The sequence below is a fragment of the Vombatus ursinus genome, unplaced genomic scaffold, assembly GCF_900497805.2.
Source record: "Vombatus ursinus unplaced genomic scaffold, bare-nosed wombat genome assembly UNPS02009994.1, whole genome shotgun sequence".
Lineage (NCBI taxonomy): Eukaryota > Metazoa > Chordata > Mammalia > Diprotodontia > Vombatidae > Vombatus > Vombatus ursinus.
The window spans coordinates 8,066,728-8,089,583 of record NW_020949772.1 but is presented as its reverse complement, the minus strand read 5'-3'; the positions used below and the strand labels follow the sequence as shown (position 1 = coordinate 8,089,583).

General features: G+C 45.9%; 1 protein-coding gene across 1 annotated transcript in view; it reads right to left on the bottom strand.

Moving 5' to 3' along the window:
* Window positions 1-9,456: 9,456 nt before the first annotated feature.
* The window catches only part of ANAPC5 (anaphase promoting complex subunit 5), a 32,792-nt gene continuing 19,392 nt past the window's right edge, over window positions 9,457-22,856 (bottom strand). The window contains exons 8-17 of the mRNA XM_027853506.1: window positions 22,200-22,281; window positions 21,473-21,562; window positions 19,731-19,912; window positions 18,499-18,634; window positions 15,142-15,216; window positions 13,841-13,962; window positions 11,780-11,887; window positions 11,135-11,282; window positions 10,151-10,313; window positions 9,457-9,799 (exon numbers count right to left, since the gene is read on the bottom strand). Of these exons, the coding sequence (XP_027709307.1) occupies window positions 9,588-9,799; window positions 10,151-10,313; window positions 11,135-11,282; window positions 11,780-11,887; window positions 13,841-13,962; window positions 15,142-15,216; window positions 18,499-18,634; window positions 19,731-19,912; window positions 21,473-21,562; window positions 22,200-22,281 (1,318 nt within the window). The 3' untranslated portion in view covers window positions 9,457-9,587. The remainder of the gene's footprint in view (window positions 9,800-10,150; window positions 10,314-11,134; window positions 11,283-11,779; window positions 11,888-13,840; window positions 13,963-15,141; window positions 15,217-18,498; window positions 18,635-19,730; window positions 19,913-21,472; window positions 21,563-22,199; window positions 22,282-22,856) is intronic.

The window sequence follows — 22,856 nt, the reverse complement described above, 5'->3', positions numbered from 1 at the left end:
CACAACCAAAAATAACCTATGCAGCAAAACTGAGTATAATCCTTGGGGGGAAATGGTTAGTTAAAGAAATAGAGGACTTTCAGGCATTCCTGATGGAAAGATGGGAGCTGAATAGAAAATCTGACATTCAGAGAAAACGCTCCAGAGAAGAACAAAAAGGTAAACATGAAAGAGAAATCATAAGGGACTCAATAAAGTTTAACTCTTTACATTCCTGTATGGGAAGGTGATACTTTATTTTTTAATTTTTAATTTTATTTATTTATATTACTATTTATATTATTTTTATGTTGTTGTAAGTTTATTTATTATTAAGGCAGTTAAAAGTTCACATAGAAAGCATAGTGAGTTATGATGGAATGAGCTCCAAAAAAGTGAAGGGGTGAGAAAGAAGGATGCACTGGGAGAAGGGGGTAGGGAAAGGTAGAATGGGGAAATGGTTCTCACACAAAAGAGGCTTATAAGGAAGAGCATTTACAGTGGAAAGGAAGATGTGAGACAGGATGGCAGGTGATGTTGGAACCTCGCTCTCGTCAGAATTGGTTCAGTGATGGGGAAAGGGCGAGAGAAAGAGGGGCAAGGGGTTATAAAAGGGAGGGCAGATGAAAAAAAAAACACACACACACACACAGACTTCGGAGGAAGGCCGGGATAAAGAGAGACAAACAGAAGGAAATGGAACGGAGGGAAATACACAATTAGTAATCCTAATTGTGAATGTGAATGGGATGAGCTAAAATGGAAACAGATTTAAAAAATGGATAAGAAACCAGAATCCAACAATATGTTGTTTACGAGAGACACACTTGAAACAGAAAGACACACACAGAGTTAAAATAAAGGGCTGGAGCAGAATCTAATGTGCTTCAGCTGAGCTAAAAAAGTAGCTAAATAAAAAAGTAGGGGTTGCAATCCTGACCTTAGACAAAGCAAAGGCAAAAATAGATCTAGTTAAAAGGGATAATCAGGGAAACAACATTTTGTTAAAAGGTACCATAGACAATGAAGTAATATTTTTAACAGTAAGTTTCTCTGATAAAGGCCTCATTTCTCAAATATATGCTGAACGTAGTGCTGAGTCAAATTTATAAAAATAAGTGTCATTCATGTATAATCTAGATCAAGTTGGGGGAGAGGAGAGAGGGAGAGAATATGGAACTCAAAAAAAATTTTAAATGTTAAAAATTGTTTTTTCAGAACTATGGAGTTTGAATGCAGATCGAAGCATACTATTTGCTATTTTTTTTCTTCTCTTGTGTTTGGTTTCCTCTTTCTGGTGGTTCTAATTCTTCCTTACAACATCACTAATGTGATAATATGTTGAATAGGAATGTATATGTATAGCCTATGTCAGATTGTGCACCGTCTTGGGGAGGGTGATGGGGAGGGAGGGGGAGAAAAATTTAAAACTCAAAAGCTTATGGAAGTGATTGTTGATAAATCAAAATAAATTAATTTTTAAAAAAAGAAAAAAATTGTTTTTTCATGCAATTAGAGAAAAAAATTGTTTAAAAAAATAAATGCCTTTTCTCAATTGATAAATGGTTAAAGGATATAAATAGGCAGTTTTCAGAAGAAATCAAAGCTATCTATAGTCATATGAAAAAATGCTCTAAATCAGGGATGGGAAACCTGTGGCTTTATGGATTTGTTCTGTAAAACAAAGGCCACACCCCTGTTCTAAATCATTACTGATTAGAGAAATGCAAATTAAAACCATTCTGAGGTACCACCTCACACCTATCAGAAATAACAAATGCTGAAGGAAAAGTGGGAAAAATTGGAACACTAATGAACTGGTGTAGTGAATTGATCCAGCCATTTTGGAGAACAATTTGGAACTCTACCCAAAGGGCCATAAAACTTTGTATACCCATTGACCCAGCAATATCACTATTAGGTCTGTATCCCAGAGAGATCAGAGAAAAAGGAAAAGGCATGTACAAAAATATTTATAGCTGCTGTTTTTGTGGTGGCAAAGAACTGGAAATTGATGAGACAGCTAGGTGGTGCAGTGGATAGAGCACCGGCCCAGAAGTCAAGAGGACCTGAGTTCAAATCCAGCCTCAGACCAAACACTTGACACGTACTAGCTGTGTGACCCTGGGCAAGTCACTTAACCCCAATTGCCTAAAAAAAAAAAAATTAGAAATTGAGGGGGATGCCCATCCATTGGGGAATGGAGGAACGCATTTTGGCGTATGATTGTGATGAAGTCCTGTTGTGCTGTGGGAAATGCCAAAGGGGGTGGTTTCAGAAAATACATAGCAAGACCTATATACATTGATGCAAAGTGAACTGAGAAGAATCAGGAGATCATGGTGCACAGTAACAGCAATGTTATAATGACGATCAACTGTGAAACACTTGGCTACTCTGATCAGTACAATGATCCAAAACAATTTGGAAGGATTCGTGATGAAAAAATGCTATCCACCTCCAGAGAGAACTGATGAACTCGGAGTGCAAACTGAAGCGTGATTTTCCTCACTTCCTTTACTTGTCTTGCTTTTTTTGGAAATACGGTTTATATGAAAATATGTTTTGAATGATTTCACATGTATAATTGCTATTGTATTGCTTGCCTTCTCAGTGAGTATGGGAAGGGTGAGAGAGAGGGAGAGAATTTGGAACTCAAAATTCAAAAAGAAAAAAATAATAACTGGTAATTTCAGGGCTAGAAGTTTTCAGATGAGTAATGGGGTCCCAAGCCAGATTACAAAGGACTGAGGAGAGTGGCAGGAGAAAAAGTAAATGTTCCACGTGAACATAGTCTGACTATGGCCACCTGGCCCCCAGCGTCATTGTGGGGATCAAATGAAACGAGAGAGACAGAGACAGAGAAACAGAGAGAGAGAGAGAAAGAGGAAGAGAAGAGGAGAGAGGAGGAGAGAAAGGGGGGAGGGGAGACAGAGAGAGTGAGAGAGAAAGAGAGACAAAGACACAGAGAGAAACAGAGAGACAGACAGAGAGAGACAGAGACAGAGAGACACAAAGAGACAGAGAGAGGGAGAGAGAGAAGAGAGGAGAGAGACGGAGAGAGAAGAGGGAGCAAGAGAGATAGTGCTCTACAAACCTGAAAGACATTACATATACATATATATAAATATATATACATATAAATACACATACACAAATATACATGTTTGCACGTGTATATGTGTGCGTGTGCATGGGCATGTGTGTGTGTGTGTTTGTGTGTGTGTGTGTATGTGACAACAGAGTGCTAGACTTGGAGTCAGGAAGACCTGAATTCACATCCAACCTTGGTGACTAGAAGTGTGCTCCTGGTCAAGTCACTTAACCTCTGTCTGCCTCAGTTTTCCCATCTATAAAATTGGGATTAATAATGGTACCTGCCTCCCAAGGTTGTTGTGATGATCCAGTGACACAATATATAAGTACTAGTTAACTAATACTAGTATTAGTATTGTTAGTATTAAATTAGTATTAGTACTAGTAACATTATTACTATTAGTACTAGTAATATTATTACTACTACTACTCCTTTACTACTAAGACTACTTCTACTACTATACTATTACTACCAGCACCACTACTGCTACTACTACTACTACTACTACTACTACTGTTCAGTCATTTTTCAGTTGTGTCTGATTCTTCGTGAACCCATTTGGGGTTTTCTTGGTGGAGATACTGGAGTGGTTTGCTATTTCCTTCTCCAGCTCATTTTACAAGGTTAAGTGACAGCTAGTAAGTGTCTGAGGCCAAATTTGAACTCAGAAATATGAACCTTCCCAACTCTAGGCCTAGTGTTCCATCCACTGTACCACTTAGCTACTACTAGTGTGGTGTACTAGTTGTACTAATGTAATGTACTTGGAGTGGTGGTTAGCAGTACGAGTACTAGTAGTTGTTGTTGCTGTTGAATTGAAAGTACCACAATTTTATCTCCCAGATCATTCATTTCTCTAACACAAAGAGTGTTAGGGTTAGGATTAGAAACTTAGGCAAGGGAATGTAGAGGTCAACTAGTCCAACCCCTTTATTTTACTTAAGAGGCAAGCAAGGTCCAGAGAGGTTCAGCAGTTTGCCCAGGGTCACACAGTCCCAGGGCCATGATTTGAACCCAGGTCCTCAGACATCATCCCCAGTGCTCTTTCTCCACTGCTAGCCATGCCGCCTCTTGCTCCATACAAAGGATTTCCACTCAAGAGCCAATTGGGAGAACGAGCCCTGACCTCCCCATTTTCTTTCTGCTAGAGCAGTAAGAGCCTGCCCTATCCTCATCCAGTGATGGGCCCCTTGTTGTCTTGGCAACACAATGCCAAACAAGTAAATGCTAAATTTGAATCCTGTGTCTTAATAACTTGGACAAAAGAAAACATTGGAATATTCTCACCTCCAAAGTGCCAACTGCTCCATTCTTCTTTCTCAAATTGTCCTAAAGGAATTCATTCTCATTAGGGTTTTCTGCTCACCAGATCCTGGGGACCCCGATGACCCTAACACCCCAATGGAGACAGAGGCACAACTATGCCAATATGTCATTCAATCATGGATTTAGAGTTTGCAAGACCCTTCAAGGTCTCAAATCCTACTCTTTTTACAGATGAGGAAACTGAGGAAGATAGGTGAAGTGACTTGCCCCAGGTCCCACAATCAGTAAGGCAGCTAGGTGGCACCATAGTGCATAGAGCACTGGATCTGGAGTCAGGAAGACGAGTTCAAATCTTGCCTTAGACACTTAGTCACTGTCACTTACTGACGAGCGAGTCACTTAAGATCATCTGCCTCAGTTTCCTCATTTGTAAAATGGGAATAAAAACAGCAACTACATCCCAGGGTTGTTTTGAAGGCAAGATGAGATAATCATTGTGAAGCACTTAGCACAGTGCCTGGCACATCTGGGCTCTATACATGTTCATGTTAGCTATTATTATTATTAAGTGGCAAAGACAGGATCTGCACCCAGATCCAAATCCAGTCCTCTTTCCACTACACTACCTTTCACTGTGCATTGCTCTTTCACATCAAAAGGGCAGGTGACAATATACATTGAATTAAAGTAATGGTAATTGCTGGCATTTATACAGCACTTTGATGGTTTGCATAACTCCTTAAGGTCACAGACTATCTTTTGCCTCTTTCTGTATCCCCAGCCCTTACTTAGCACAGTGCCTGGCACACAGTAGGTGCTTAATAAATGTTTACTGACTTACAGACTGAAAAAGAACTTAATATTATTGTCTCGTTTGGTCCTCATCAACTCTAGGAAGTAAGTATTGCAAGTGTAATATCCCTATTGAAGTACCCCTGTTTTACAGATGAGGAAACTGAGTCAATCAATCAACAATCAATCAACAAGCATTTCTTAAGGACATATGTGCCAGGCACTGATAGAAACACAGATGAAGAGGACATCATTCCTGCTCTCAAGAAGCTTACATTCTATTGAGAAGGTAACATGTACATAAATAATGACATACAAGATAAATTCAAGGTGAATTTTAGTAACACATGAAGGATGTTATTAAAGGGGGGGGGAGGAAAACATGTACAAAAATATTCAAAGCAATTTTATTTGTAACAAAATAGCAAAAAATGAAGTGTGATCCACAGGTCCAAGGACGGGGAAATGGCAGCATAAATTGGGTTTTACCATGTAATGGAATACTCTCCAATATACCAGTGTACCTGTGACATCGTCCACCAAGGCACATTCCCTCCAACCTTGAAGATAACAACTCGTCCATGCCTACCCGTGCTATGCCAAGTCTCTTGTCCATGCCCTTCCATAAGGTCACCACAGGAGATCTGTGCCAATTATTGGGCGCTTTCCTTGGGTTCTCTTGGCAGATAGGAAGAATGCCAAGAAATATGGAAATCATTACACAAAGTGACATAAAATGAGGACAGAAAATTAGAACGCAAACTAAGAACTATATTTTATGTATAAACCTATATATATGCATATATAATATGCATTTATATATATTTACATATATAAATGGCAACAAATGGTTGAAGAGATTGGAAGGGGACAGAGAAAATAAATTGATGGTAATTATTCATTACACATATATGCATATATATGTAATTTTTTCTACAATTGCATGTTAAAACAATTTTTAACATTTTTTTTAGAGTTTTGAGTTCCAAATTCTATCTCTTCTACCCTCCCTTTCCCCCCCCCGAGGCAGTAAGCAATCAGATATAGGTTATACATGTGCAATCATGTAAAACATTTCCATATTAGTCATTTTGTACAAGAAGACTCAAATAAAAGAAAAAGAGTAAAAGTGAAAAATAGCATGCTTCAGTCTGAGTTCTTTCTCCAGATAGTATGCTTCATCATGAGTCTTTGGGATTGTCTTGGATCATTCTGTTGCTAAGAGCTAAGTCTATCAAAGTTAGTCATTGCACAATGCTGCTGTTACTGTGTCCAATGTTCTCCTGGTTCTGTTCACTTCACTTTGTGTCAGTTCATGTAAGTCTTTCCTGGTTTTTCTGAAATCATCCTGTTTATCATTTCTTATAGCGCAATAGTATTCTGATGGTAATTATTCTTGAAGTTTATATAACAATATTATAAATAAAATAAAATTGAACCTAATTTAAGGTTCAACTCCATTTTCTTTTATTTGTATTTCAATTCGATTCACCAAACATTTACTAAGCACCTACTATGTGCAGGGTGCTAAGCCTCACAGTCACCTGCCCTTCAGAAGCTTTCATCCTCATGCCCATCTGATTGATACTCAGTAGCTTTGTGAACTTGGACTGCTCTAAGAACTAAGTAGCCATGGGGTTATAGGGTTAGAGGTGGAAAGGACTTAATTATAGGTCGTTACTTCCGACTCCTTCATTTTCTAGATGGGGCAATCAAGGCCTGTATTTTGCCCATATTTGTCCATGTGGTCACGCGGTAGTAAGTGACAGGGTCAGAATTTGAACTCGGGTCTTCCTTACTCAAAGTCCAGAGCTCCAGCCTTTGTACCACCTAGCATTCTGTAAACCTAAAGCATTAAATTTAAACTATTATTACTGCCGAGGAGACACAACCCATACACAAATGAGTAAACACAAAGTAATTGGAAGAGACCCAGCTAATGACTGGAGGGGTCAATAAAGGTTTCATAGGGGATGTGACACCCTGCACTGAGCCTTGAGAAGAAATGTGGAATTCTAGAAGTAGAGATGAAGAAAGAATGTCCAGAGAAGGAAACTGAGGGAGAGTGGTCAGAAAGCAAGACTTGGAGTCAGGTGACTTGGGCTTCCATCTTGCCTTGGACACTCACTGGCTCTGTGGCCAAGGGCAAGTCATGTAAACCGAGCCTCAGTTTCCTCATCTATAAATTGAGTATCATAAGAGTTGCACTAGCTACTTCATAGAGTTGCCAGTGAGGCAGTTTTCCAACCTTAAAGTGCTATGTAAACCTGAGTTAGGAAATAGACCCAGATCTAGAACTGACTAGCCTATGGAATCATGGATCAGTTGCCTGAGGTAGGGTTAAGTGACTTGCCTAGGGTAACATGACTGGTGAGGCTAGGAGGCTCTGAACCAGGATCATGGTGATCCCAAGAGCAGCACTCTACCCCCTACCATCTCCTTATTCATCTCTAGCTCCCATTTATATTGTGTAACGGCTCTCTGCAGACCCCTTGGAGTGATTGCCCAGGTGATCCATGACCACGCTCCAAGTTCAAATCTGACCTCAGACACTTACTAGCTGGGTGATCCTGGGCAAGTCACTTACCCTTCTCTCCCTCAGTTCCCTCATCTGTAAAGTGAACTGGAGAAGGAAATGACAAACCACTCTAGGATCTTTGCCAAGAAAACCCCAAATGAGTCATGAAAAGTTGGGCATGACTGAACAACAAAAATAAGTGGGTATCCCAAAAGTCTCAGGGTAGTTTTAAGCTTCAGGTAGCTTTAGTGGTTTAAGCTACCACTACTGCTACTACTTAAGGTAATGAAGTGTTTGGGTATAAGCTGCCTTCAACCATTTCACAGAGTTCTATTTGAGAGAAAACATTGTTCATCCAACCAGGAACCAAAGCTGGAAACCACACTTAAATAAATGGCTTCTGGTTGGTCCTTCTTGCTTTATAAGGATGTCTGGAGCACAGCCGCTGTTAGGATTTAAAAACACAGGGGTTTTCTGCTAGTACTCAAAAGGGACTGTGAAATAGTACAGGCCTCCACTAGGAGACCAGGGATACACAATGTGCATTTGAGCAATAGCGTACATGGAGCTAGCCCCCTGCGGCTCATTCCCTTGGGCTCATGTCATTCTCGTCATTCATGGCTAAGGGTTTTTGTGCCTGATCACTTACGCTGCTGAATGTGGAGAAAGTTCACAAATGCATGGGATGCAAGACAGTGAACACTCAAGATCTTTGAGTCACATTTTTTTTTTAATAGCACCTGCCTTTTGAGGTGATCAGATACACAAAGAAGGATTTATTTGGTGCCACAGCGGATGCTTTAAGAGAAAATCTCAAGCCACTGACGACTAGCAAAAGCAAAGCCAGTGGGGGTTTGTTGGCTAATTTCCTAAGGCTGATGGGATTTAGGATCATAGGGTCAAACGCTTAGAGATCATTTATCCTGTCAAAGGGGAGGGCCCAGAGAAGTTGGGACTGAGATTCAGAGCCAGGACTTCTGCTTCCAGAACCAGTGAAAGTCCCATTTAAACACAAGGCCACCCCACACTCTTTATTACCTAGAATAAGTGGGTCGTCTGCTGTGGATTTGTTGTTTACAACTTACAGATTTTTGTTGTTGTTTTCGCAGTGACATTTTTGGAAATCAGATCTGCTTCAAGCCCTATTCTTCACAAGCAAATCAATAAGCATTTTTTAACGACATGGTGTCGGACACTGGGATAGCTCCTGATGATAAAAAAGGAAATGAAAAAAGTCCCTGCCCTCAGGGAGCTTACACTCAGTTACCGTGAGCCTTGTATCCCTCTGCTTAACAACCAGTTAGGAAATTTCCAAATTCTGCATCACCTGTCCCAGTTCTTCCATTCTGCCCTTCTCCTCCCCCTCCCTCCCTTCTCCATAGATTTTTGTTCAGCAGTCTCTCTTGTTCTGCTTTCCCTCTCGGCTTCCCGCCTCCCCCTGGTTCACTGCACACACTTCCATCATTTCCTCTGCGACATCTTGTCTCTTGAAGCTGTATTTCAGCTGGGCTTCACTCCTTTTCTTTCCATCTTCCTCTCCCCAAACAGGGGAGAATCAACCAACTGACAAAGGCATTTATGCAGGTGCGGACAATTCACAACATGCAGGAAGGGGGCTTAGACAGAACACAGCCTCTGCCGCTTCCAATTCTTCGCTGACGCGGCCAATATTTAACAACAACAACAACAACCACAAAACCCAATAATAATCATCTCTGCCGTCACAATCTGGAAGGATGGGGGGAAGGAAAGAAGGAAGGAAGCCTCGATCTACTTTCCAGTAACAAAATAAAAGAGAACTTGCTACACTGAAGGCAGTCCTTTTATTGATAAGTGGATTCCAATAACACACAAATGATTGCACAAAAAAATACATCATTTAAAAGGCGAGGAGAGGAAAACGCTGCCAACAAGGCCAGCATCGGCCGTGCTCAGCTAGAGGTGGTTGACTAAGGGAACCCCGTGAGACGGAAGTTCCTGGTGTAACTGACGGAAGAGCATGGCGCATCGGTTCCTCTCCTGCGCCTTCCCCAGCATGTGGTAGAGCCGGGCCTGGAGGTAAAGAACGTCTCGGATTTGCTCTTTGCAGTCCACTTTGGCAAAGTAACCCTTGGCTTCACTGAGGTTCAGGATGGCTGACTCCAAAGCTGATGAAAAAAAGGGCAAAGTCCCTTTACTCGGTTAATTAGGGAAAGTCTCTCTACACCGCCCCATATGCTTTTCAGATCTGAGATCGAGTTCTACCTGTTGTTTGTCTCCCTGGATACGTTTCTATTCCTCTTCCTTTTTAAAAGAAAGTCTGATTCAGGCTTTTGATTTTTGAAGTAGGCCTCTGTGGAGGATACTCATCTATTTACTTTAAAATCCCCAACCCCAATATTTCTATAAGCACTGCAAGCCTTTTGTGAAAATCTAACAGAAGTTTCTTCCTTCTACTGACAGCCAAACTGGAGAGACTGGCCTGAAGGGAGCCCCCCGAAGACTTGTCTTAACTCTACCTTCGACTTTCTTCTGGGGTTCGTAGGCAGCAGCGGAAGCAACCTGGCACTTGGCCACCAGGAACATAGCACGCCCTTTGTCCAACACAGCCCCATCTGCCAAGATAGGCTCAATGGCCATGTGGAGGATGTTCAAGGCCTGCTCAGGAATGCCAAGGATGAGCTGGGAAAAAACACACAACATTGGCCCTAAGTGGCCATTCCACAGCTTTGTTTCTGCTCTCCTAAGTCACTGTGTTTCTCCCTGAGTAAGGATTCTCTGGCTCAGAGTGCCTCTGGAAACGCACTACTACTCTGCACTCCCACTTTAAGGAGACCAGATAGGAACATGTTCACTTAAATAATGGAGAAATGGGGGAAGGAAGGATGGAAGGTCATTCACACTGTAAAAATGTTCTTGGCTTTACAGAAGGAGGCTGTGTAAGTGTCCTCCAGGGAATCCAAAATGATTTGATTTTCAGAACCACAGGTGAGATGCCCCAATATGGTTTCCTCATTTCACACAAGGACACATCAATTATTTGGCCTTGAATTCTGTGATATGTATGACCCTCTAAGGCAGAAGTGATGGGCTGTCCCCATGCTACAAGGGTGACCAGGGAATGCTGTTAAGTCCTACAGGAAACCCTCCAGCATGGGAAGAGAACTGCTCAAAGCAAGAAGAGCAATGTGCACCGGTGGAAAAGGGACCCAGACTGAGGAAGACTAGGGATCCCCGAGATCATCAAAGCAACTCTGTGACAAACCGAAGTCTGTCTCTTTGACTGGGAAGAAACCAAGTGATTCTAGGGGAACAAGGAGATGAAAGAGGCACATGCCAACCCAGCGAGTCCAGGCTCACGCCGCCCACAGCACCAGCCTCGCTGGGCCAGCACTCGTGCCCAGCTGCCAACAACAGGAAGCGAAGTCTCCGTGTCACAGAGGGTGACAGGATCCCTAGGCCCCCCGCACAAGTGCATTCTGTGAAACAAGAGGTCGGCTCACCTGGGAGAAAGCCAAGCTCAGCACAGTCTCAGAGGCCAGGTACTGCAGCCGGTATTCCCTGGACAGGGCCAACGCCTGCAGCAAGACGGGCAGGGCGATGGTGTGGCAGGAGGCCCTCCAGTACAGCTCCGCCACGGCCAGCAGAACGCTGTCCCAGAAACAGGAAAACAAACAGGGAGCCGATGCGCGAGAGTCACCCAGTGGGGGGGGCCTCACCTCGCCCTGGGCAGTCGCTGCCTCCTCTCCCAAGTCAGCACTCATTCATGCCTCACTCTTGGGCCTTTTCTGCTGTTTGTCAATAGAATAATCGTGGTTTCATCTTCATTTAAAGCTGATTTCTGTCCCTCTCCACCATAACTGAAATCTGGCATCTTGTTTACAAAATGTATTTATTCCAAATGAGTCTAAGAGGACGCTGGAAAGTGACCTAGGTCACTTCATCAGGAACCAACATCGCTAAGCTGAAATCCAAACAGCCATTTCCTCTTCAAAAGTAGATTACAACCAGCATTTGTTTGGCTAACAAGCCCTGACCTTCAAAATCCTGTTTTCAACTAAATGGTTTCGACAGAAGTGACCGCTTTTGACTTTAACATCAGCCTCAGACTTGCTGAGATTTGATTAGACGCCCAACAGGCCTCTTACCTGATCACCATTTCTGTATTCTTCATCTTCTGACAATGGACCAACAACTTCTGCAAAAGCTTGTGAGCCTCCGACATCTGGTTCTGGGCTTGTAACACCATTGCCTTCCTAACCAAAAGAGAAAGGAGCACATGGCATCAGGGAGATGCCCCGGACGGGCTCTTCAGCCCTTTGCGGAGCATCCAGCCTTCTCCCCAAGGGCAGGGGCTGTCTCTTCAGTCTCTTCTTGGTGACACCCCTGGGCTGGGCCCAGAACCCGGCCGGCACGGAGCGCTGCTGACATCTTGTCAGGAACCTCGTTCTGTAAAGCAGAATCCTACCTTGGTGCTATCTGGAAAACACTGGAGCTGCACAAAGCCTCCCCACGGGCACTGAGCCCCTGTCTGGCACTCTAAGCGTATCACAGATCATCTTGGGCCAAGGATCTCGAGGAAGGCCCCCGGCACACCAGACGGGCCCCACGGAGGATTTATGGAGCACACGGACAAGAGGCTCACAGGATGAGAAGAGGATACTTTCACAGGAAATAGCCATTTCCTTGAGATCATTGACAGTCAATATTCTCCATTCTCAGTAACGTATGATTTGTTATTAAGCCAAGTTTTACTGATACCTTTTGTTTTTAATCATAATTACTTCTAGATATACCCTCCTCCTCATGCCCAATACTGACCCCTCCCACATAAGCAAAAATGACTGACTCTATATGTCAGTCTGTCTCTTGGCAGGAGACGTGCTTCCTCATCTGCTGCAGTTACTCAGAATCGAGCTTACTTGCAGGGCTCTTTTCATTTTCGTTATGTAGTCATTGTATATATTGTTCTCCTGGTTCCACTCCCTTCACTCTGCATCAGCTCCTATATAAATCTTTCCACATTCCTCTGAATTCCTCATGGTCATCATTTGTTACTACACAGTAATATTCCATTACATTCAAATATCACATTTTGTTTAGCCATTGCCCCAATGACTTGTGATCCCAATTGTCCCAAAGGCAACTACTATGACTGCTTTGATGCTACAAAAGTCTTACTGTGAATCTTTTCATCTATATGGGCCCTACTCTTCTGTTTTTACCCCCTTAAAGCACATGCACAATAGTATCAGAGCAGGGTCAAAGAGTATAAAGAATTTAGTGACTTCTGTTGTTAATTCCAAATCATTTTTCAAAACAGTTGGACCAGGGGCAGCTAGGTGACACAGTGGATAGAGCACCGACCCTGGAGTCAGGAGGACCTGAGTTCAAATCCGGCCTCAGACACTTGACATTTGCTAGCTGTGTGACCCTGGGCAAGTCACTTAACCCCAATGCCTAGAAACAAAACAAAATTGGTCCCAAACAGTTGGGACCAATTCACAGCTTTGCCAACAGTATATCAGTTATATACTACACAATTCAGCATGATATCATGCCAAAAGATAATGGGGTTTTGTACACAAAAGTACTTTATTCAATTTTTTTCAATTTTTATTAAAAAATGATTTAACATGTATATATCTTCCATCTAGTGCTGGGCTTAGAGTTAGGAAGATCTGAGTTCAAATACTGCCTGAGACATTTACCAGCTGTGTGACCCTGGGCAAGTCACAACTTGTCTCAGTATCCCCATCTGTAAAATGGGGATAATAATAGCACTTACCTCCCAAGATTGTTGTGTGGACAAAATGATACAATATTTATAAAGTACCTTGCAAACTTTAAAGCATAATATAAATGCTAGCTAGCAATCATTATTACGAAAAGGTCACTATGGGTAGGGACAATCTCTATTACGCCTTTGTGCCTTAAGAGCACCCACCAAACAATGACATACAGTAGCCACCTAGTACACGTTTCTTCACTGATGAGGAGAGATGCTTCTAAGAGGTCTCAGCCAGAGCTCCCCATCAATATGAGCTAGAAGGGATAGGGCGGTAAGCAGAATTCATTTTTAATGTTAAAAAAAATCTAAAGTACATTATTAACTGATCATTAACAAACAAAGCATCTGTGCAAGCAAAACCAAAATCAGTTGTAAAAACTTCCTCAACAGTGGGCTTCAGGAGTGCCCGGTTTCTTACCTATACATCCCCTCTATGCTGTTTAGGGCCGTAATTCCCGTTACAAGAGAATCTGCCACATGGTATCTACCATCATTCATAGCTCTTCCAAACTGTATTTTCTGCTCACAGAGCATCCACAGCTGGAGGGCAAACAAACAAACAAAAACAAACCCTCACAAACTGTTTGTTAAGAAAAAAGCGGCGGCTGTTCCCTGTCCTCCTGCAGTGTGAAATCACTCACACGGAGAGAGCGGAGACAGCAAAGGGCCCGCTGGCCGGCTGAGCAGCCCCCTCCCCACAGAGCTCACTCACACCCAAGGCCACGTGCTACATCACAGTCGGCGTGACCGCAGGCCCAAAGGTAAATCTCTCCCTCCAGCTGACTTCAGTGCTGATTCTCCTACCTGCCCGCTTGGTCTGATGGCACGGGCCAGGAGACAAGGAAGCAGGGACTACAACGTCAGCCTGCCTTGCCCAGGACCCAGCGTGGGCTCCCACCCAACAAGGGGCTTAATGATACCATGCTTCATGAAGAGAGCTCAGTAATTTTCTAATTTCTAATTGGACTCTAAGAATCCATCTGAGTGAGAAGCCCGGGGAACTGCTGTCAGGAGGACAATAACTGTGCTTACAGAAAGTTCTTCCAGTTCTAGGTTCTCGGGGAAGGAAGACAAACCAGCCCCTTCAGACTCTCACAGCTCCCTCAGCACGGCAGGGAGAGATTGAGGTAACACCCAACAGGCCTCGGGACCGTTAGAGTCTCCTCTTCTGGACAGCACAGAAGGCCCCGCACCTGGGGAGCCAGCCGCACCCAAGGCAGAAGCGCTCCTGGGCCCCAGCCACCCCGGCCCACCTCAGGCCCCACCCGCCCCTGGAGAGATACCACTTAGGACAAGTTAGACCCTGTCCCAGCCTCCTTCTCAGTCTGCTCCTTCGCTTTCCAGAATCAGCACACCTCCCACAGAGCAGTGTCAGAGAGACGCTGCAGAGGCAGCGTGGAGGGTCCTGGGAAGGCCATGGGATGTGCAGCCAGAAGCCCAGGGGGTCCCTGCCCGGCTCTGTCACCTCCACATTCCTCCTCTGGAAAATAAGGGGACTGGAGCAATCCCTCCAAGGGCCCCCTTACTCCTCCATTACTGTCCCCTCCCACTGATCACAAACACCCAGACATTAGAGGAGAGGAGCCCAGGTAGGGGCATGGGGGCTGCTCATATCAAGATCATACGGTCCATGCAGTCACAGTCAGCCACCTAACACCCATTCATGCTTTTCAGGGAGACACGTGGTGGGTTTCTGACACCATCCACGCAGCCAGTTACCTGTGCGTGCTGACTGTTTGGTGGGAATCTTTCTTTTAAGTGCTCCAGTACTTCAAAAGCAGCCGCCAAACAGCCCTGAAAGAAGAGAAAAGCCCCGTTCAGTTAGCCAGCTTGGCTCAAACCCCTGCCCCAGCAGCTGTGTGACCAAGCAGAGATGTGGCCGCTGAAGAGGGTCAGCTGTCCTGGGCACGAGAGCTGGCAGCACTGCGAGGAATTAGCCTCAAGAGGCCCCTCCCCGGCTGCTCTAGCCCTGGCTCAGGAAACGTGTCCCACTTACAGACGCCATCGATGTCCACATCTGGGTGCACGCACACACCCCCTCCTTTCAGCACGCCCCAGCCCTCGCTGCTCATACATCCAAAGGCGTGAACTCAAATGTCCCCTCCTTGGCCCTGACCTGAAAGAATGCGGATTGTTCTCACAATGGGCAATAGCTTCAATCACTTGGGTCTGCCATGAAGGGCTAAGTGGGTTGTATGAGGAAAACTAGCAGAGCTGACCCCCAAGATTGGCACAGATACCACTGGACACCACAAAACCATTCCTAACCGGCCAGAGCCACCTCCAAGACTGCTTCTACTGGCCACTAAGAGTAAGCTCCTTGAGAATACAGACTACTTCTGGTCTTTCTCTGCAGCCCCAGCACTGTGCTCAGTGCCCATGGTAGGTAGCAGGGTAGCAGAGTGGGTAGAGAGTTGCGCTTGGAGTTAGGAAAATGTGAGTTCAAATACAGCCTCAGACACTTACTAGCTGGGTGACCTTGGCCAAATCACGTAACCTCTTTGCCTCAGTTTCCTCATCTGTAAAATGGGGATAATAATAGCACTACCTCCCAGGGTGGTTGTAGGGATCAAGTGAGACATGAATTGTAAAGTGCATCACAAACTTTAAAGTGCTCTATAAACCCCAGCTATTACTGTTAACTGTTAGGAAGAAATGCCTGTTGACTTGACCTGTTGATCTGGCCCAACCTAGACAGGGAGAGGACCAAGAAGCTACACCTATCTGGGGCTCCTGACAAGCATGACAAGCAGCTTTCACTCTGCCATTAAGGTGACATGCTCCATTCTCGATGGGCCAAGGAGTCTGGGAGCTGCGGTTTACAACAGGCAAGCCTCAATTTTCCCCCCAAGTGTCCACCCAAATAAAACCACGTCCATCACCCACTGTTACGTGGAAAATCAATTCCAGATTACGTCATCAGAAATATACATGTGTGTCTATTCAGAAAAGAAGGCGCATGGTAAAGTGGAGACCAATTAATGGAGATCAAGCAGCTCCAGCAGCAACCATCCACACAACATCAAGAGATGGAGAAGAAGGATCCTCACATCTCAGGTTGGGGATGCCCCACCCCCACATGAAAGATTGATGGGAGGATGTCAACTCGAGTCGCTCATTAATAAGATCCCAGATCAGACTTGGCCCCAAGAAGATGTGAGTTCAAATCCAGGTGACTCCGACTAACTGAGCAGTCGCAGGTGGGGGTCCAATGGGGATACCACGTGAGCTCCTGCTACCCGGGGCCGCTGGAGGAGGGACTCTCAAGCAGCAGCTCCTATGACCTGAGGCCCAGATCCAGCCCTGGCTTTGTCTCTTTCTAAGACGTGGGATGTCTCTGGGCCTCCATTTCCTCATCTGTAAAATGAGGATGATATTACTTGTACTCATTACTTCATGAGATTGTTCCGAGGAGCAAATGAAATGATGAAATGAAATGAAATATAAAGCCAAAGTGCCAAATAGATGTGAGCTAAAAAGAAAGTATAATGACAAGCGGGCAAACGGATTCTCCCAGCACAGCTACCTTTCTCAAAGGGCCTGTCCTTGATAACAGGGGAACCACAGTGATTCTAATTCACAGCGAAACAGTCTACCTGCATGCCAGTCATTATACTAAGGAAAATTCTTGATGATCTGGCTTTTTTTTCTCTTGCATTTTTCTCTTTAACGTTTCTAAATTTTAAATTTCCTTCCTTGCTGTCCTACAAAGATGGGGAGGAAAAAGGAAGAAGCTGGAATAGCCCATTTGATGCTCTCCAAGCGTGCTGTTACAGGGCAGCCTGGGGTGTCCTGGGGTGTCCCAGGGCATCCCAGGCCAACCCAGGCCGGCCCAGCTCTGAAGCTGCCCCAGAGGGGCCCAGCTGGATTAGCGCTCAGGCCCGCACACAGGGGAAGTAGCCGGCAGCTGGGAACACTAACAGGATCCAAAGGACACAATCCCTTCTCAGGGTCATTTTAACTTAACCCTTAATGAACCACAGGAACTTAAAAGAACTAGATGTTAGTGAAGCGTCAAGGTTTTTGTGTAAATGAGGAGTTAAGGGAAAGTCACGATCTTTAAAAAGTAGTCTTCTAAGCAGAATAAAAATTCTTTATGCCCCGCATAACTCAGGAAAGATATGCTTGGCCAGATTTCATTTCCCTAGTTAAGGAGGAAAAAAATTCTGCCTCCAGAATATCTCAGAAATGACCTGGAGATCAAACCAAATACCTAAGCGAACCTCTCCCAGTGCAGTCTCCAGTGCCAATGTGCCCATTAGGGCCATAAATCAAGAACAGGAAGAGGCTGAATGGGGAGCAGTCATTGTAAACATTCACAAAAGAGGACAGGGAGAGAAGGCTCCCAGCTGGCTGCATGTTTTCAAACCAGAAATCTTGGGGGATCCCGCCTTGGCTCTGGGAAAGACTGGTTGATAAAAACACACATGGAAAACATCAGCTCAGAACTCGTTATCAAGCTGTTTGAAAAATCGTAAGACGCTAAAAATATTTTTAATAGTGCGATTTCTTTGGGGACTTCCCAGCAGGGTGAAAGCCACTCTGAGCTCCTGAGCACAAACTGGGGTCAAGTGAGTGCCACGGTACGTCCAGGCCAATGACGGGGCCAACTGCTGAGGAACAAAGGGGAAGAATGTGGCCTCTAGGTTGGGAAAGGGAATTCTTTAGAAGGCGGGAAATGCGTGGTGAACCGTTCAGGCCAAAAGGAAAAAATGTTTCTTTGGCTTCTTTCTTATGAGAGAAAATATTTCTGAGGTTCCAGTTCCCTTTAACACAGCCCAGGAAGTTGCAGCCAGGGGAAAAGCAGATGATTCCCCTTTTCCTCCAAACCTCTTTCAGGAGAATGTAGTAGTCCATGTTTAATTCTGAATTAAAACCTGCCTCCATCCCAGGGCCCTCTGCGTAGCCCCATGGCCACACCCAGGCCTGCAGTTCCTCCTCTCCCAGGCCCTTGCTTCCATGTGGCACCCAAGGGAACATGAGAGCCTGCATTCGGCTGCTCCCATCCCCACAGACGGTCTCTGGGACCTCCGCCACCCATGCTGAATGCCCGCTGGGGGCAGGCCCCACACTCACCTGCTCAGCGTGGAGCTCGGCCAGGTGACACAGCACCACCGCAAACGATTCGGTGTTGTTCTGCTGCACGCCCAGGTTCAAGGCCTCCAGGCTGTTCATGCTAAGCAGCGTCTGGGCCTGCTGGAGAGCCATAGTGCTGTACAGGAGAAGGACCAGAACTGAGCTTCCACGGTGAGCCCAGGCTGCCCCTCCCTCGACCCGGCTGGCCACCAGCGCCCACAGCCGGGGACCTGATCACATGTGGCCCATCTGTTGGGGAGTTCTGCTGAATGCCTTTTCTTTCTACTTTTGGTTACAAGGGATGGTTCTCTGGGTAAGGACCAGGGGAGGGACACATTTAGAAATACAGGTGATGTAAAAACAAAAAATACCAACATGTTTTTTAAAGTGCAAAGACACGTCTAGCTCCCTTTCTCCTGGCTTTTCAGATGTCATGTTTGGGTCTGCAGTGGCCTCAGAGCCCTGCTCTTTCACCCTCGGCCACAGGCCATGGGGGGAGGGGAGGTGTCGCTGCTCAGTTAAGAGGGAGCTCAGTCTAGACTTAGGGTTCCTCCCAAATCCCAACTCCCCGCTTTAAATGAAGTCAGGTAGCAGGCATGTCTGGACCAATGCAGACTTGGTGCTGTCCTGTCTGAGGCTCTCCTGGAAATGAGAATGTCTGCCAGGCAGACCAGCTACTGTCCTCCTCATGGCAGAATGCTGGCAAAGGGAGCACAGGCAGGCCAGGTGAGACAATGGGTGTTTGCGAAAAACAGTAAATTGCTGTGGGGGGAGAGGGCAGAGCAGAAACCGATCCATCAGGCCTCAGGCTTCGAAGGCTGGTTACAGACTATGCCTCACAAGAGAGAGGAGACTAAATGTCCAGGAAACCAAGGGGCAAATGAGCCACTGAAGGGGCTTCCCTGGAAAGATGTGAGCCGATGAGGACACAGCCTTCTTTCTCCCTGCAACAAGGATGGGGCAGGGAGTGGGCTCCCTGAAGGATGGAGCTCAGTCTGGACCACGACTGACCGCAGAAAGGTGGAGGGAGTGCTCTGAAATGTGCGGATCTTGTCATCCCCTCTCTTCCTCTGCAAAGGAGCCCCAGCTCCCACAGCCCCCTCATTCGGGCTGACAGCCCCATTTCCACATGGCTCATCCCTGAAGGGAGGGAAGGAACAGATGCCCCCCACACACTGACTCCCCTAGTGCAGCAGGGGAGACCTCCGAACCCTGCTCAGAGCAGCACACACCTGCGCCCGTACAGCCTCCAGATGGCAGTTTTCTGGGCAATGCTGATGTCGATGAGCTCTGACAGGCTGTGCTTCCAATGCAGAAGGTCAGAGTCCTTCAGGGCATCCATCAGTTTGTTCGCCGTCTTCCCGGCAAAAGCTCTCTGTTGAACTAAGGACTGGATCCCAAGGGACGCTAAATACTAGGGAAACATACCCAAGAGCCAGGGTCAGGCTACCGAACTGCCTTCACCGGAGTACGTTCTGACACCCAATGGGATTAAGAAAAATAATGCCTGAGAGCCTAAATTGTACCCTGAAAAAGTTAAGTGTAAGGAGAAAAGATGCCATCAGATCACATTTTCTCACTGATGTCCATTATAATTTCCAGCAATCTATTCTCAGTTGTAGGGGGCTGGGGGAGGACTCCAACAGAGGATGAGAATCACCTCAGAGCTTTCTTTTTCTTGCCTTCTCAATGGCTGTGAGAGGGAGAAGGAAGATTTGAAACTGAACATAAAATAAAAGTGAATTAAAAAGAAAAAAAAGAAAGTCACTGGTGAACATTCTTTTCTTTTCAGGAGAAGTGCCAGGCATCACTGGTTCTCCTACAGAGCTGCTGCCAGAGAGGAGGCCAAGGAAGGCCAAGGCGGCATTTACACGGCTTTTAGATCACGAGCACTCGCTCCTTCTACCCCATTCGGCCCCAGAGCAGTAATGAGTGTCGTCACGGACTCTCCAGGACCTAAGCAGCGCAGCCACCAGGCGCCCAGGGACCAAGAGGTGGGCAGAATTCTCCAGTTAGGATCCTCCACCCTACAAAATGGGTAGAGGACACCCCATACTAATGGTCAGAGATTCCTGGCCAAAAACCTCTTTTCGGTGGCCACTCGGACTCTGCTTGTGGGGAAGAGAAGGCCAGCAGTCCTGGTACGTGTGAAGGCAGAAAGCAAACAAGGTTGTACCAATGAGCTTCCTCCCTGAAAGGGAGGGCATGCCAGGCAGCACGGGGGGTGGGGAGGGCCTGAGCCCCAATTCCACAAAGCCAGGAAAGGACAAGGCCCAATGCCTGGAGGGGAGATGAGGCTAAGCAATGACAAAAATTCAAGCGGGGACTTTTTAAAATGAATTCCCCTCCCTGACACTGGGAATAGGCAAACTGTGTCACTGGCTCTGAACACTATTGAATGGGCAAAGTATTAGCCTTTTTTATCTTTACTAAGTGTTGTGGTAAGCACTGCTGACCTGTTACCACAAAACTAAAGAAAGCTAAAAATAAATAAATAAACGAATGAATGAATGAATGAATGAATGAATGAATAAATAAAGGCTAAAACTAAAGAGACTCCGAGGGGTTAGCAGAGTGGAGAGAGTACTAGGCTTAGAGTCAGTAATAGCTGCCTGTCCATGAGCAAGTCACTTAAATGCTTGGAGCCTCAGTTTCTCCATCTCTAAAATGGGGACAGCAGCACCTACTCCACAGCATCATCATAAGGACCAACTCTAAAGCACCACACACATCAGCTGCATTATTATTGCTGTTCTCAGATTCACAATTGAAAGCTGAGCTCCCTCAGTGATAAAGTGCACAACTGGCTAAGTTCGCGTGTACTTTTTCGAGTCCAGGCTAAACCAGCAACAGAATAAAACCAATCACGGAGGCAGTCACTGCGTCAGTCCAGGAGTGAGCAGAAATACGAATAAAAGCTCTGGTCTTCTTCTGCTTCCCGAGTGTAACAAGCCAGAGAGGGAATGGGCCTTACCGGTAACCCAAAATGCACAGCTTTCTTCACCGAATGTTCCAACAGAACACAGCTATCCGATCTCTTCTGCTCCAAGATATAAAGCCAGCTCTGGTGGGGGAATCAAGGAAATGTATCACTGCAATGAAAATGGCTAAAAAGATCCTGAAATTTCATTGTGAGGTCACGAGGAAGTATTAACAAGGGATCCAAGAAATCCTCAGAAATGTTTGCTTTCAGAAATGAGGAGCCCAAACAAACCTGCCCTGATCACATCTGGGCTGACAGATTGGCACTAATGACCCTTCAGCGATCCCCAGTGATCCCCCAACGACCAGTGATGGGTGTTACTGAGAAAAGCAGAAAGCCTCTGCATGGCCTTTGGCTGAGGGCCTGAGGCTCCAGGGCGAGTGCTAAGTGGGTCCTGCATTCAACACAACTCGGGCTTGCTGACCCGGGGTCTTGGAGGACGTTGTCTCAGCCCGTGTCTGGGTTTGCTTATGCCTTTTTATCACCACACTGAAGGAGGTGGCCAAAGGATTACCTCTGGCAGTGGGGCCTAGGTCAAAACATAAGTCATAAAAGCTGGACAAGAGTGTGTTACAGAGGTACGTGTGGGTCTCCAGATTTTGGATAACTCGGACCAGGTGAGTCTCATCCCTGCCGCCATTTGGGGGGCACCCTTATCGCACCTGCCTCAGATGGGATGCCCCGGGAGATGGCCCTAAGGGGGACCAGGCTGTCTTACCAAGCAGTGCTGCAGACAGACATGGTCGTTGGACTCCTGGGCAATCCTGATGGCCTCCTGCAGGGCAAGCTCTGCCTGTTGGCTAATGACAGACTAAGCATTACTATCCCCTTAATGGTAAACATGTACAAGCTGCATGTACAAGTTGCACCAGGTACAGAACACCACGGATGTCCTCCTCGTACAGCTCTGACGTCTGGCCTAGAAGATACAGACTGGCCTCCTCCTGGCAGGGCCCCCAGCACCGAGGCACGCCGCTTCGTGACGGCGATGTCAGGACAAGGGAAGGTGCCCCTCACTTACCCAGTTGGAAGAAGTCGCTGCCCCCCCCACCTTAGCTCCAAAGATTTCCATTTACAAACCCCATTTCTGTCCTCTGACCTAGACTGCACTCTTCTTCCCCCGTCCCTCCAACTCTAAGAGATCCTTCGGGGTCCTGAGTGAAGCCCTTAATCCCACAGACCTGAAGTCTCTCGGGTCGGCCGCTAGGTGGCGCAGTTGCTAAAACCATAACACCACCTTCATTTCTATCCCAAGTTAAGATGGGCCAAGCATTTTAAATAAAGGGTCTCGTGTGACCCTCACAACCACCCTGTGAGGCACACTGGGCCTGCAGGAGGGAATACTGGTGCTCCAGTCCAGCCTCAGAGACTTCCT